This window comes from Ascidia mentula, chromosome 2 (genome assembly GCF_947561715.1).
Source record: "Ascidia mentula chromosome 2, kaAscMent1.1, whole genome shotgun sequence".
In the NCBI taxonomy this organism is placed as follows: Eukaryota; Metazoa; Chordata; class Ascidiacea; order Phlebobranchia; family Ascidiidae; genus Ascidia; species Ascidia mentula.
Genome location: NC_138567.1, coordinates 5,498,578 through 5,512,823, shown reverse-complemented (window position 1 = coordinate 5,512,823; position 14,246 = coordinate 5,498,578). Strand labels below are relative to the sequence as shown.

At 39.2% G+C, this 14,246-nt stretch overlaps 3 protein-coding genes across 4 annotated transcripts; 1 reads left to right on the top strand and 2 right to left on the bottom strand.

Annotated features, from left to right (window-relative positions):
- The first annotated feature begins 1,127 nt into the window (after window positions 1-1,127).
- Window positions 1,128-5,246, top strand: LOC145888557 (integrator complex subunit 2-like). Its single transcript, XM_082979330.1, has 3 exons — window positions 1,128-4,280; window positions 4,392-4,605; window positions 4,909-5,246. Exons 1-3 carry the CDS (start codon window positions 1,263-1,265, stop codon window positions 5,232-5,234), a joined length of 3,558 nt encoding a protein of 1,185 aa, XP_082835456.1. The 5' UTR covers window positions 1,128-1,262; the 3' UTR covers window positions 5,235-5,246.
- Window positions 5,247-5,271: 25 nt separating this feature from the next.
- Window positions 5,272-13,156, bottom strand: LOC145888558 (la-related protein 6-like). Of its 2 annotated transcripts, XM_082979331.1 has the most exons (13): window positions 12,917-13,156; window positions 12,766-12,828; window positions 12,181-12,300; window positions 11,667-11,825; window positions 11,328-11,441; window positions 10,756-10,917; window positions 10,349-10,509; window positions 9,938-10,068; window positions 9,751-9,825; window positions 9,408-9,556; window positions 9,086-9,145; window positions 8,097-8,190; window positions 5,272-6,363 (listed from the first exon to the last, which is right to left on the bottom strand). In XM_082979331.1, the coding sequence occupies exons 1-13, from the start codon at window positions 13,010-13,012 to the stop codon at window positions 6,152-6,154; spliced, it is 1,596 nt and encodes a 531-aa protein (XP_082835457.1). In that variant the 5' UTR covers window positions 13,013-13,156; the 3' UTR covers window positions 5,272-6,151. The 2 variants fall into 2 exon arrangements, with proteins under 2 accessions (XP_082835457.1, XP_082835458.1); XM_082979332.1 differs by lacking the exon at window positions 9,086-9,145 and having other exon boundaries at window positions 5,276-6,363.
- LOC145888559 (NAD-dependent protein lipoamidase sirtuin-4, mitochondrial-like) lies at window positions 13,069-14,240 on the bottom strand. The gene has a single exon (XM_082979333.1). It carries the CDS (start codon window positions 14,135-14,137, stop codon window positions 13,208-13,210), a length of 930 nt encoding a protein of 309 aa, XP_082835459.1. The 5' UTR covers window positions 14,138-14,240; the 3' UTR covers window positions 13,069-13,207.
- Window positions 14,241-14,246: the final 6 nt, after the last annotated feature.

The following is a 14,246-nucleotide window of genomic DNA, read 5'->3' as shown; positions in this document are numbered from 1 at the left end:
CAGGTCATGGTGTTTTAAATTTTTATATATTTACAACACCTGACTTAGGCATATCAAAGCTGAAGGTAACTTACAGGCCCTGTCTGTTAAGAGAGAATTCTGAATGTTTCTACCCGTTTATTCGCTTTATATATGACATTGCACTGCATTCATGCAACTTTTGCTTAGTAGTTCTGTCACTGATAACACAGTGTAATTTTAAGCACGTTTTAGGGATTGAAAAAACAGTTTTAAACAACAAATCTGTGGTTATTTCTGTCCACAACTACTCCCATCTGGGAATACGAAGCAATTCCGCAACGAAAGCAGTCCACTGCAATCAATTGAAGATGCTAACATTCCAAAACTTTATGATTTGTTGCGTAGACAATTCAAGAGAACTCGAAAAACAAGCGAGGCCCCAGGTAAAGGTCGGATGAGAGAAGGTTGTTGAAAGTCGGAGTCGGTTTCTCAACTGTAATCAAAATGGTAGTTATGGAAATCTAGCAGGAAATATACTTCGGTTGCAGCACGAAAGAGACCAGCAGCACTAAGCAGTTTAGCACTTTAAGTCCTAAAGAGTTAAATTTGTTGCAAGAGTAATTATTGCTGTTATGAATAGTCAAAGTTTAATTGATTTTTTAATTTCATAGCAATAACAATCCTAAACAAGCCCTTTGCATTTTTCAAACAATAAAACTTTTTAAAAAAGGTATGCGAAATTGCATTTCAATCAGCATTTGAAAAAAGTGTACTAGCATGATATATCTTTTCTTCGGTTGAGTGATTAACCTTAAGCGGTTGCAACGCATGACTGGTCACATCGCTGGAATTCGTGTGCTGGGCTAAGGAAAACATACAAACGTTAACATTTAGTATTGGCAGTAAGCTATTGCAATGTTTTGCTATCTGTTTGTTAGGCAATTAATGTTCACCATCAAGCTGTATGAATAAAATTTCTGTTGTGCAATGTGTTGGATTTAGATAACACGTAGATATTTCGCGTATGTGTCAAGTGTCATCTTCTTCCATTCGTTTACTGCCAGATTAGAAAAAATATCGTGCGCATTTGCGAAAGTTTACCGATAATCCGCGCAATATTAATTAGTTAATGCATTAACATACGAAAAAACGTTGCGATCGTCCGCGCAATTAAAGATCGCCGAACAAAATCCTCCGCGCAAAGCAACAAACTTTCCAATCTAGGTTTACTGTCGTATATTTTGCTGCAGGTATTCGTACACAGACAATACTGTTGCATGTAATCTGCTCGAGCGTCGACCATGACGTTTACAATCGACCCAAACGTTTTCAAATTAATGAATAAACTGGACATTCATGGCTTACTCCAGCTTCCAGCACACAAAGTTAGACCGTTGCTTCCTTCTCTTGTAAGGATGTCCTTGTGTACATCACTTGATACCAGCACACAGTGGCAAGAAAAAAGAAAGTTGTTGTTACAACTTCTATCTGGTCTAAGTGCTGTTAATGATATTATAGCTTTGCTCTCAGTGGACTTCCATGCATTAGAAGAGGATGCCCGAAAAGAACAACAATTGCGATCAAAGATGGGTGTAGGAGCATCTGGCGACAGCATCTTGATATCTGGAATTAAACAGCAAGGACTGATGTTGGAATTTGAACGAAGTGAGCCCGCTAGGCGATTTCGAATATTGCTTTCTGAATTATTGTCTTCAGTAATGCAGATTGAATCTCAAGATCCGGCCACAACAGCTACCTCACATCCAGTTGCTGACTCTGAGCTATTTTCATGTCCTGCCTACTTTGAAGATGTGTCAGACGTGCTTTGCATTCTATGTGCTGAACTTCCCAAACTGCTATACCTTCCTACAGTGTGTGAAGCTCTTTTACATTTTAACAAGGGGATAGAAGTGATGTGCAAACTAGTGGCTAATAATTCAGAATCTTTTGTGAGTGTGTGTCGCTCCCTACTCCAAATTGATAATGATAGAAAAATACTTGGTATTCATGAACAACGAAGATGCCAAGCTCTGCAAACTTTGTGTACTATGAATCCAGACCATGTGCTGACCATCAGACATTTATGTGTGCACAACTGCAAATTGCCCGAGCTTGCTGTGAAGCTTACACTTCAACATGAACTACTGACCAAACAAAACAGAGAAAAGACTCAATCTGTTAGTGGCTTGGTGGCGTTTGTGAGTGGTCTGTTGCTTGGAAATGATGTGAAGGTGAGATTGTGGTTCGCTACACACCTAAGACAAAACAAAGACTCAAAGGATTGCATTCTGAGGCAGGAATTGGTTGAAGAATTAAGAAGCATTGTCAAAAAGGCCGAAGTTTCAGTAGAAAATCAAACCCCCGACTCTTTAGAATTGGGTGGCAGCCAACCTGGAGCAGAAAAAATGCATCTGCTATTGGAAGAAAACTGTTTAAGGGCATCTGCAATTTTGAGGCTTTATTGTGCACTAAAAGCCATTGCTAGTGTTAAGTTTTTGCCAGAGGAATCCAAGCTTATTCTACAACTAATTACTTGCTTTCCCCCCATGACTGCCTTGGGTATTCGGTTTGTGTCAATTGCTCTTGGAATGTTATTAGCATGTCCATTGCTGGTGACAGAGGAACATGAAGGTCATGTTGTGAGGTGGATCAAGTGGTTGGCAAGTCATTCCTCGGAAATGGAAAATGTTGGGCCCGAAGGCTGTTCATTCGCAGAGCAGTTGCTTCTCACTGCTATACACCTTCATGATGATCGCAGAGCAGCTGCTGTACGGTTGGCTTGTTCCACACTTGGTATGAGGATGAAAGTAAGCTCAGCATCTTTGAACAAACTGAAGCATATTTTTACTGAAGAGGTGTTTCCTACCCACGTGGTAGCTGCCCACGCTACCCAAGTGCCAGTTACGAAAAATCTGAATGACTCCATGACGGGTTACCTACCAGTACATTGTGTATACCAGCTTTTGAAAACTAGGGCATTTTCCTTAGGCAGGATCTCTGTGAAAGACTGGATTTACAAGCAAATTTGTTCAGCATCGAGCCCTCTTCACCCACAGCTCCAACCATTAATCCAACAGTTTGTTGTTACCATAGTAACCCCCCTGTCTAAAGGACATCACATTAAACAGGATGGCATTCTCAATGAACCATTTACAGAAGACCAGGTTCTTTCCGTGTTCGGAATAAGACCTTGCGGCGGCAAAGTGGGAGATCAAACAAAAGCAGTCCCAGAAATGTCTAGTTCTTTGACTTCAAAGCTTCTAATGTTGTATTACGTTCTGCAGTATGAGGATGCAATACTTAACAATATGAAAACCCTTGCAATGATTCAAAACCGACCGACTCAATATTCGTCAACTTTAATCAATCAGATTCCAGTTAAATTGCTCCTCTATAAATCGCAAAGACAACCCAAATGCTCACAGGGACTTTACCCTGCTTTACTTGGATTGTTGATCACACATTTGCCATACTTGTGCATGGTTGATGATTGGATGCAGGATCTGGATTTTTTGACAACCTCTATGCAGTCTCTTTCAAGGCGCACTGATATGGGTGTGTCTGGATCAAAAATGAACTTCACCAGCCTCCAATTCCTACAAGGTTTGGAAAGGGCGTCTGTCAATCCAGCTCCAGCATTAATGCACCTGAAAACTTTGACACATCCCAGAGTACCTTGTGATGCCATAATATCTTTCTCTGAAAGCTTTGCACAAGGTTTGCCTCATTTGCTGAATGACAAAGTGTCTAGAAGGGTCAGGCAGGAAGCACAAAAGCTTTGGTTTAAACTGAATTCAGTAATACCACTGAAAATGTGGATAATGACAGTTTCATCACTTCAAACTGTTAATATCAAACATAAGTCGAAATCACAGTCCGCCATTACTTTTGAGGAGTTGGTAAACGATCCACTTTTGCCACTAAATGTTGACAGCCGGATGTTGAAGTGCCCAGATTTGCTTCCAATCATACTTCGTATATTATCAGCCTGTCTGTCAGCATCACGATCCCAGGCAACGACACTGCTGAAGTCGAATCCAACCCTTGATTCCAAGGCAACTGCGAGGAGTTCAAGTCCTTTAGGCTTCGCCCCAGTGGCTGAGAACGAAAAAGAAGAATTGCACGTTGCATTAAACGCTGCTCAAAACAGTGCTGCAGTGCAACTACTTATTGAGGTTTGTATGATTCAAGAAGAGAACAATTCAAAAGGAAAGTTGAATCTTTTGACAAGTCAGCGGGAAGTGCAATGTCTTATTTGTTCTCAACTCCATCAAATGTTCATTGCAAACCCCAATGTTGCCAAACTAGTTCACTTTCAGGTGAGCATTTCCATGTGTTGCGATTGCAGAAAATCTGCCTTATATACCCAGTTCAAGTTGAATTATGTAATGGGTTATTTCAACAGTAAGGTGTATGCCTTCTTTTTGTAGGGGTATGGAAGTGAAATGATACCAGTTTTAGTGGCTGGTGTGCCATCCATGCACATTTGCTTGGACTTCATTCCAGAAATGCTCCAGCAGACCAACCGATCACAACATCTGTTTGCTTTTGAACTGGCTGCTCATATTTCCTTGCAATATCCTCTGCCCAAGTCATTGGCTGTCGCTAAACTCTGCATCAATGCTATTTCAACATTTGTTACTGGTATGTATGTTTTTAATCTGCAGTCAGACTTTTTTTATTTTGAATACCCTGAACATTTGAATGAATTCTTCCTATGCATTTCAACCCTACTTTTTGTTATTCTGGATACACTCCTAAACATTATTTGACAAAAGTATATATATTAAAATCTTTAATTAGAAAAGAAATTAATGAATTTACGATAAACCATTCACTAATTAGGAGAAAAACAGTTGGGTATTTCGCTACTGTGAGAGTGTATTGTCAATATTGATTAAAGTTTTAAGCCAAAAGTTAGTAGTCTTAATTTTATTTTGTTTTTAGTTGTTCCATCCAACAGTCAGTGCTTGTTTTTTTCACGAGCCATAGCCACCTTCCCTACCTTCACAAGAGCCTTTCCACCGCTGACGAAAGACTGCATCAGCATTCTGCAGCAACTTGCCCGAATCGTACAGGCCGAAATCCGCTCGAAATTCTCCCACGTTTCTACCGCCTACATCGCTTCTCAAGACGACTGGTCATTGGACAAAGACGCCAACTTTTGCAAAGACATTGGGGCCAAGGATAAACACAAAGTTGACCCACTGATGTTGTTTTACCAGGATACAAGAAGGACGTTCTTCAAAATGGCCCAGGCCGTGCAGAATTGATCGTTTGGTCGTGTTTTTTTTTATTTCGCAAAACACGCAGCAAGTTGCAAAACGACACCCCAACCAAAAATGATTTGCCACAACAAATCCACATACTGTAATTAAAATAAAATCCAAAGCACACTACGTAACAATGGAAAAATAAAATTGTTGGCGATTTTGTAGACGCTCTTACATACACAGACCACTTTTTGATTCTTGTCCGTTCACTATTTTGTGAAAAAAAATACTGAATCGCGCGACTAAATCAGCTAGTTTCAGTAAAACAACGGAGTGGAATGTTATGCAAATTCGCGACTTGGCAGCGTGCAACAAAACAAATCCGGACACAATGAAATTGACGCAACACCACCCGCAAACCGCTGTTAGTGTGCAACGAAGGCGCGATAGAAATGAAACGTTCAAAAAAGTCCAATAGGAAAATGGGAGTACCAGCGGAAGAGGCAACTGGGGAAAATGAACAGGTCTGATTGGTTCTTGTTATCTACGTATTATTGCACTCCGTCTAATGATATGACGGGGCTGCCAAGCACAAGGAAATGTACTTGGTACGAATCTTGTAGCAACACGATTTGAAAAGCTGAAAGTGCATCGATTTAAATTGGATATTAGTTCCATTTCAAGCCTAAAACATGGAGAAGTTCAACAGCAACATAATTTGTAAAAGTTTTCTCAATCACCGTCGATATACTGTATGTTGATGCTAACGAAATGATTACAAAACCTTTCAAGAGGAACCAATTTATGGGCCAGCGTTTGACGACAGTTAAGCGCATTAAAGATCGAATGCATTTTTTAAACCAATGGAACATCTGTCCAATAAATACAAAATAACATATGATCACACATAAGAAGATGGCGACAGAAGCAAGCCAGTCATCACTCGCACTCCCAACAATACACCAGCATTTCATTAGTTAGTTAACTATGGTCATTTCATTGTTTACGTCCTGCTGGAGTTTGTCGATCAAGACATCTGTTTTTAGTTTGCGTTTCCAGGCCGCCTGAAAGCCTTTCGCGTTGTTGTTTGGGGGCCCGCGCGGCAGACGAGTGACACCCAGCGGCACGCCGTCTTGAAATTTTCTGCCCATTAGAGGGCTCGATCCTGGTGTGGTGACCGGTGAATTACCTAGAAACGAGCAACATACACATAGATGTTGTTGTTCGTTAGAAAGTTGATGCAAAATGAAAAATTGCACACGAATTTGACTAGAAGTCAATGAAATTTATCTCATTATAAACGTCGCGTTTATGCTTGGCCCAAAAAATGTCTTATTAAATAATTAAGTGGCATCCAGGGGAGAATCATGCCCATAAGAAGTAGCACTACTGTCAACCCTGTCAGATCTAAACCTTTCGTGAAATTTTTCACAAAGTTTGACTTTGACTTTGTGAAAAATTATGGGCATGATTCTCCCCTGGATTTATTGCTGAATACTGCCCTTCTGGCAAACTTTTTGTTATACGTTTCTCAACGTTTCGACTGTTATGCAACAGCCTTCATCAGGAGGTAGAAATGTAAGTTAAGCAATGTGGACACAGTTGAGGCACATAAACACAGAAAAAACGTCACCAAATAAAAGAAGTAATGAAAAAAACGATAACTTATTCTCACACATGTGAGCGAAAGGTTATTTGTTTTTTGCACATTCATTTACACAAACCTCTATTTTCAGCATTACTTTGACTCTAACTTTTACAACTTTAATCACGGGCCATTCTGCAGAATACATTTTGCAACCTAGTCAGCAGTAAAACCATTAAACGACAAACGTGACATTTTAACACGCGCGTCAAACAGCTTGAGGATGTCGCAAATAATTAGTATCACCGTGTCAAGACCTCCCCCGCCCGCAAGCCAGGTCACATGACGTAATCGTGCGTAAAACCATCACGCTTGATTGACGTTGGCTGGTTGAGCTTGGGGTCACCTTAATCGCCTCGGTTAGCACGTTTACCGATACGGATGACCTGGCGATAAAAAGAAACTCAGGTCGCTTGCTAAGAACCCAACCTGCCCCGAAAGCATGCTGAAGAGAACAGGCCGCGCTCTTGTTTTTGTAAGACAGAGGAGTGTTGTGTAACGCCTTTGGTTGTCATCGCCGAAGCAATACACGTAAAATACGTCACCGACACGTACAGTCGAGGATCTCATTATTATTCAACACGCGACACATTTTTCAGATTAAGGGATAAACAAATATAACACAATATTCGAAACCATGTGATTCAAATCTTGGGATATTAAAATCCGATTCGCATATTTGAATATAAGGATTTAACAACAGTTGAACTGGGGATTATTGTTTTTTAACATACGCTACAGCGGAGGTCGAAAGCGTAGGCTATGTGGCATACGCTACAGCTGCTGTGGTCTACCATTAAGAACACCAGGTTAGTTGCTTCCACGCATCGGCCACATAAAGCTTTAAGAGGGCAACGGGCAACAGAGGACGGCTTTATTTTGTCATCAGAAACCTGACCCAAGTCACGAGTTTCGGATACAGCTTGTCCTGTTTTCCATGGTCCAACATCCTGCCATACTTAACAGGCAAATAATAGTAGCTTTATAGGCGGATATACTGGAACCCATGATGCGAAGTAACGACCACCAATCATAACAACACACTACAATCACGTGATACAGCTTTGTCAAGAGAAGAGCTTATTGGCTGATCCCGGCCAAGTCCCAACCGCGGTTTATATATCTAAGTTGTAAAGATAGTTTTTCAGCACAGTAGAAACAATTCCTCCAACAACAAATTACGCTACCTTTCCGGGCACGTAAAATGATTTTTCGAGTGTCACCAAGACCACTGGCTTGTTTCCTTACGACAAATATATTTTACCCAACGAAATTACCTTGCGAAGCGACGAATTGTCTTCTCCTTTGTAACCAGGGACTTGAACCACCAGTGGGCGTGCTTCCTCCAGAGACAGACTCGCTAGGACTGAGCTGAAAAACACAACACTGGGTTAAAGGTCATTTGTGGTCCATTTAAGGCCATGTGGACACACACTGTGAACGCACAAAATGCTAATATTACCATCTTCAGTACTTCAATGTATCATAACTTTAAACGCAAATGATATATCCGTTAGGGAAAATCAGATATCCGCTGAGGTTAATAATTAGCCTGGCAATGAAATGCAACTACAAATTCTACACTTTCAACTAAATGCTTGGTTTCAGAAGCTAAATGAAGAAAATTGCGCGCAACCAAAGCAATTGCAAACAAACTTATGTACATGACGCCACAGTCACAAATACTACATGAACTTACATTCACGTCAATTCACGTTTGTGTAAAACGAACTGAAGGGCAACGGTTTGTGCACTTGGCACGTATTTAAATCCGACAGAATTTATCGCGTTGGGGTTTTTGGTCTTAAATAATGTCACGTCATTCTCGCTTCGTGTATCTGCCTCGCAACGATGATGTAATATTGTCTCATGTAGGTCCATTGCTTCCGCAATGACAAATAGGGGATTTCTAATTGGGTTTCCTTGAGGAAACGTGACCGAAATTTATTGTGTTCTTGCCATGTGTAAAACCACGCAGAATCCCTTTGTGTTATTGTCCTACTCGTAACACACAGTTAGCCTAAAATTATGGTCGTAAGTTTGGTTCAAATTGGTTAATTTTCAATATTAACAGTGGCAAAAGTAAACAAGCAAAGCAAACTCAACAACTTAAAACAGCAAAAGCTGAAATCGCCTACGTGATAACGGTGTTGTTATAAATCAACACAAGGTACTTGGCTGGAGCCTGGTCGTAACGCACTTGAGTTGAACTACCACCGTATTACGGGTATTAGAAAGCGATATAAGCGGCCTACAAGCGTTTTACCGACGTAATCTTGGGTCCAATGCCTTTCCATATTCTCTCTCGAGCTAGGGTTCGGCTTGGCTTTAACAAATACACACAATTGATGGATTTTATGAGTCTGTCACGCACGCATATGCCCTTATGATAGAATGATTTTGACCAAGTTCATATCCATATATAGTTGACACATAGGAATATACACAGTTACCTTCGATACCAATGTTTAAGTACATGTGTTCTTCTAAAGTATTTAGCAACACAATAACTATGTAATACTATTGCAGTAACATATTCCCATTTACATGAAGCTTTCATTTTTATAAAATAACATTAAACTGCTTACCAACGAGTTGTTGTTAATAGCAAGAGGAGAAGTTGTCTTCTGGTGGTTGTTGTGTTTCATTTGTTGCTTCCGGTTGCTAGCCGGACTACCTCGAGGACTTGCATCTGGTGTGTTATCAGCACTACCCCTTCTTGGATACCAAGGACTGCCTGAAAAAAGATCATAACTGGTAACATGTTGCAATTGAAATTGTTATTAAAAAATGCAGAAATCATGTTTTTCTAATTTATAAACAGTAAACTAAGTGCAACTGTGAAAGCAGCGTGTATACAAAGGACTAAACTGCACTAAAAGTAGTGGTTCGCAAGTTGGGAAATTAGTGGTCACCAATAATGGCACATACCTGATGGTGTGCTCTGTGTGGAACCATTCTTGTTTTTCCTTTGCATTTTAGGACTGTTCCGTGGACTTTTTGAGGCTAAAACAGAAGTAACATTGTCACTAATTTATAACTTTACACCCCCAAGGGATGAAGTCGTTAAATTTATCCACAAAAAGTAAAAAATTGACAAAATCGAAGCAGTAGTTACCATAGTTTCTGTCTGGGCTTGTGTCTCTGCTGCCTTGAGGGCTAACCAGTGGCGAGGTACTGCACCTCCCCTTCAGACCACCTCGTCCATTAACAAACTTGCGCGACATCAGTGGACTGTTTTCTCTAGAACTAAAAAATAAGTTTGTTAACATTGTTTTGGTTTGTTGAAGTCATTAATACACGGGTAAAAAGGCTGTGTTTTAACGAACATCTAAAAAAAGCAAGGGAACAAATATATTGATTTTTTGGAATGCCATCGGTTTCTATTTCACTGTTTTGTTTGAACAAACCAGAATTCCAACATACATTTAGTTTCAGACAAAAATAAAACCAAAAAAACATCATTGTAATCCATAAATTCTAAACACATTTTCATGTGCCGCTTATGGTAATTTTGAAGAGCGGTTACCTGACACAAGAATCCTCCGAGCTTTCGTAACCCAACAAATCACGTTGTTTTCCTGCTCTATTACCAGCTTGCTTTCTGGGATTTCTACCAGATCCTAGCAAACTGTACATTTCCGGTTTGTTGTCCTCCCTTGCTTGTTTCGACAAAGTTTTGTACGCATTCTGCAAAAAAAAAAAAAAAACGGTTTAAACATGACAATGAAAATATTAACTCAAAATATTATATTTGACATCATGGTCATTTGTTTGATTAATACTTTATTATTTGATTATTTTTCTCATCATGTCGCCTCTGGATAGCATTCTGCATTGACTAAATGAAACTGTTATGCATTTTCTGCACCATGAATGCCTATAACCCATACCAGCTTTCCACAAAAAAATTATGTGGTTTCAACGCCATAGTACCTGGGCAGAGTCAGTGCTTTCAAACTCGATTACAACACAAGTAAGTGTTCCAAGTTCAGGGTGTTTGGTTGTGTGGTTTCGAAGATCAGCTGGCACCTCTTTGCCCGGTCGAATAATCCTGACTGTCGTAAGTTCACCAAATGTTTTGAACTGTTCTGACACCTGTACCAACATCAATGAAGATGGTTAAAGATTATCAAAGGTGTTAGATTGGTTTGAAAATAGGTCAGGCAATGCAAGGTGTTTTGACACTTCTATGTTTCCATTATATAACTATCACACATGGACGACAAACAAAATAACCAATTTGAGAGACTGATGTGTGATTCCAGGATGACATAGTGCAACATATTACATAAATGTTACAATCACAACACACAATTTTTTAGGACCAACATGGCCAAACTTATTACAAATGCCCCTAATCAGGTTAATATGGACTTCCACTGAAACAAGCTGAGTCAGTGATCTGTAATTAAACCTGTAATTACCACAAAAGTTTGTCATGACAACACTTTAATTGACCAGACTACCGTGGAAGACTAGAGGTAGAAATTATCTTTAAAACTTACTCCATCTATAGTTGGCTCATCACTTCCTTCGGGTAGTTTGTACAATAGGGTTTTAATTGAGGTGGTTGGAAGGTCTATTTCTGGTAGTGGTTCTTTTCTGCGAACCTTTGTGCCCTGTGCAAAATAAAGACTTATATATTTGCAACAAGGCACATTTTGTTTTGTCAAACCAAAATGTCTGACTTATCCCCGTGCATAGTTGCAGAACTAAATACAAGTTGATTTTGAGCATGCACATGAAAGGTCGATTGCCTAATAATATTACCAAGCAGAAAAAACCTGAGAAAAAACTGCCCTCTTTTTAGGCATATCAAAACCTAATGCTGCATACTCACTCACCGGTCTATTTAACTCCAGTACTTGAGATTTTACGATACAATATGCAGTAATTCTCCAATCAGACCTTGAAAGGTTCTTTAGTTTCTTGAAACTTGTCAGCAGTTTTACTGAGACATAACCAAGTCGATTTCGCTTGACATGTTTGAGTAAAAACTTATCCTGAGAAATAAAAGCAATGTTGGGTGTCATCATTGTTGTCGTTATGCAATTCAGAATAGCGAATCCGGAGGATTGCCCATCCCTACGTCAATGTAATAATAGTTGCACACTGATTGTACTAAAAAGATGGCAAAGAAACTATTCTAATCTACAGTCAAATAAATTCAATATGGACTTGCATCAAATTAATTCAATATGGACTTGCATCAAATTAATTCAATATGGACTTGCATCAAATTAAATTCAATACGGACTTGCATCAAATTAATTCAATATGGTTTTGCATGGGGCAATATAAACAAACAATTACAACACATTTTGCAATAGTAGTAAGTATATAAAAATAAATGTTTACTTTTATTAGGTTGTCATCCGAAAAGTAGTGTTCCAAAAGCTCTCTCATTTTGGTTTCAAGTTCCACAGGTGGGGGCACCCAAGTAGGATCTTCCTTTAACACTTCATGAAAGTCTTTTGCCTTTTAATAAATTTCAAGCTGTTAGTTCCATAAAAACAACACAAAAATTCCATTAAGACTGAGATTGGATTATGTGACAAGCAAGTTTTACAAAAGGGGATAACTTGTTTCAAGGTTTACTATAAAAAAATTTTGTACACTTAAAGGAAATGTTACGTGTTTATCAGAATTGACGCAAGGTGCATCACAATTTTATCATTTCCCCTAGTCATACAGCTGATGCGTGCAAGACAAAATTGAACAAATAGACTATAATGACTGCTGTAAAAGCACACAAAATTAAATGATCACCCATTTATTGAAAATAGCAATAAAAAGCTCAAAAAAAAACTGTGCATGAACCCAATTTGTCCCATGTTTTGCCAAGCTCTCATGGTAAAATAAGGATAAATTTAGCTTGTGTTAAGCTTTTATCTCTCATGGATATGCTTAGAAATTTCTTTTACAAAACAACCAACCACGAACCTCCTCATCTTCACCACCGCTGCTAACAACAATTTCAGTTTCCTCTTCCTTTAACTTTGTAACCTTAAACAATCAACAAACCATATACAATGATGTTAATAAACAAGCAACTTAACAATTATAAAATGTTATTCTGCTCCCAAAGACTTACTTGTGTCACTTTAACTTCAGGTATTGTGTCATTCTCAAGCTTGGGCACTTCAACAGTGACACAGTTATTGTTGTTCGCAGTCGTTGGCTCCTCCATGCTGTTAGTTATATTACAAGAAATCTAACTATATTCCTCTATCCACCATGCCTAACCTTATAGCGACAGACAACAAATAGCACAGTGTTAAAAAGTTACAGACAACATAGACAATAAAAACCTTTGAATAAGCCTATCATCAAAAAAATACAGATATTCTTTTCTTTTTACATACTTAAAACTTATAAACAAAAGTCAAGAAATATGCTGTAGTACTTGTGTGCACAGAGCATTGACCTTAATTGACAACAAGTCATTGGCTCTAGTTGGCCCAACATTTATTGCGGCTATTGGAATGTCACACTTTGAAGCTCTTTGCACAAAGCGAAAACCAGACCAAACATGAAGTGAAGTCCCAACCACCAACATACCATCACTTTCTTCAACCTTTTTATACACAAACTCAACCACATGTCCGGGAACATTGTCTCCAAAAAACACAACATCTGGCTTTAAAACACCACCACATTTTAAGCATGGTGGTACAATAAAATCAACAACATCTTCGTCTTTTAAAAACACATCAGCATCAGGTCCGTAACCCAACACCTCAGCTGACCAGTGCCTATTGAGTTCTTCAAATCTTTTCTGTAGCTCTTCTCTTTGGGATATTGCCTTACAGTTCATGCAAACAACACGCTGCATTGAGCCATGTAGCTCTGTGAGGTTCTTCGAACCAGACTTAGCACAAAGGGTGTCAACATTTTGTGTAACATGCCAACTAAGCTTGCCATCGTTCTCTAACTGACTAAGTTTGAAATGGGCAGCATTTGGCTTTATGGATGTAAACCTGTTCCAGCCCATGTAGTTTCTTGCCCAATATTTTTTCCGGCTCGTACTGCTCTTAACAAACTCATTATGTTGCATAGGTTTGTGATCGGTGCGATCATAGAGGCCAACATCTTTGGATCGATAATCTGGAACACCTGACTCTGTGGACAAGCCAGCACCGGACAATACTAACATGTTATTGCACTTCCATATGAAGTCCTGAATGTTAGAAATGTCCCTTGCACTCGCCTTCGGAGCTTTAGGAAAGTACTGCACTTGAAGCTGGTTGGTATTTGCTGTTGCTTTTGTAGAAAATAAGCACTGTTTGCAAAGCTTCGCTGCTGGGGTCCGCATTGTTCACATGTCATGAGTAACAATAATCCATTTCAAACATCCACGGTGATTACGATACACACAGTTAACAGAAGATCACAATAGACCTATCCTCTATATAATCAATCCT

What these genes read in the sequence shown, in the direction of transcription:
- LOC145888557 (XM_082979330.1), top strand. Translation starts at nt 1,263, where the DNA reads ATGACGTTTACAATCGACCCAAACGTTTTCAAATTAATGAATAAACTG. An exon ending in CCAAACTAGTTCACTTTCAG is followed by an intron (nt 4,281 to 4,391) that starts GTGAGCATTTCC and finishes TTCTTTTTGTAG; the next exon opens with GGGTATGGAAGTGAAATGAT. An exon ending in TATTTCAACATTTGTTACTG is followed by an intron (nt 4,606 to 4,908) that starts GTATGTATGTTT and finishes TTTTGTTTTTAG; the next exon opens with TTGTTCCATCCAACAGTCAG.
- LOC145888558 (XM_082979331.1), bottom strand. Translation starts at nt 13,012, where the DNA reads ATGGAGGAGCCAACGACTGCGAACAACAATAACTGTGTCACTGTTGAA. An exon ending in ATGAGCCAACTATAGATGGA is followed by an intron (nt 10,918 to 11,327) that starts GTAAGTTTTAAA and finishes ATGTTGGTACAG; the next exon opens with GTGTCAGAACAGTTCAAAAC. An exon ending in CACACAGAGCACACCATCAG is followed by an intron (nt 9,557 to 9,750) that starts GTATGTGCCATT and finishes ATCTTTTTTCAG; the next exon opens with GCAGTCCTTGGTATCCAAGA.
- LOC145888559 (XM_082979333.1), bottom strand. Translation starts at nt 14,137, where the DNA reads ATGCGGACCCCAGCAGCGAAGCTTTGCAAACAGTGCTTATTTTCTACA.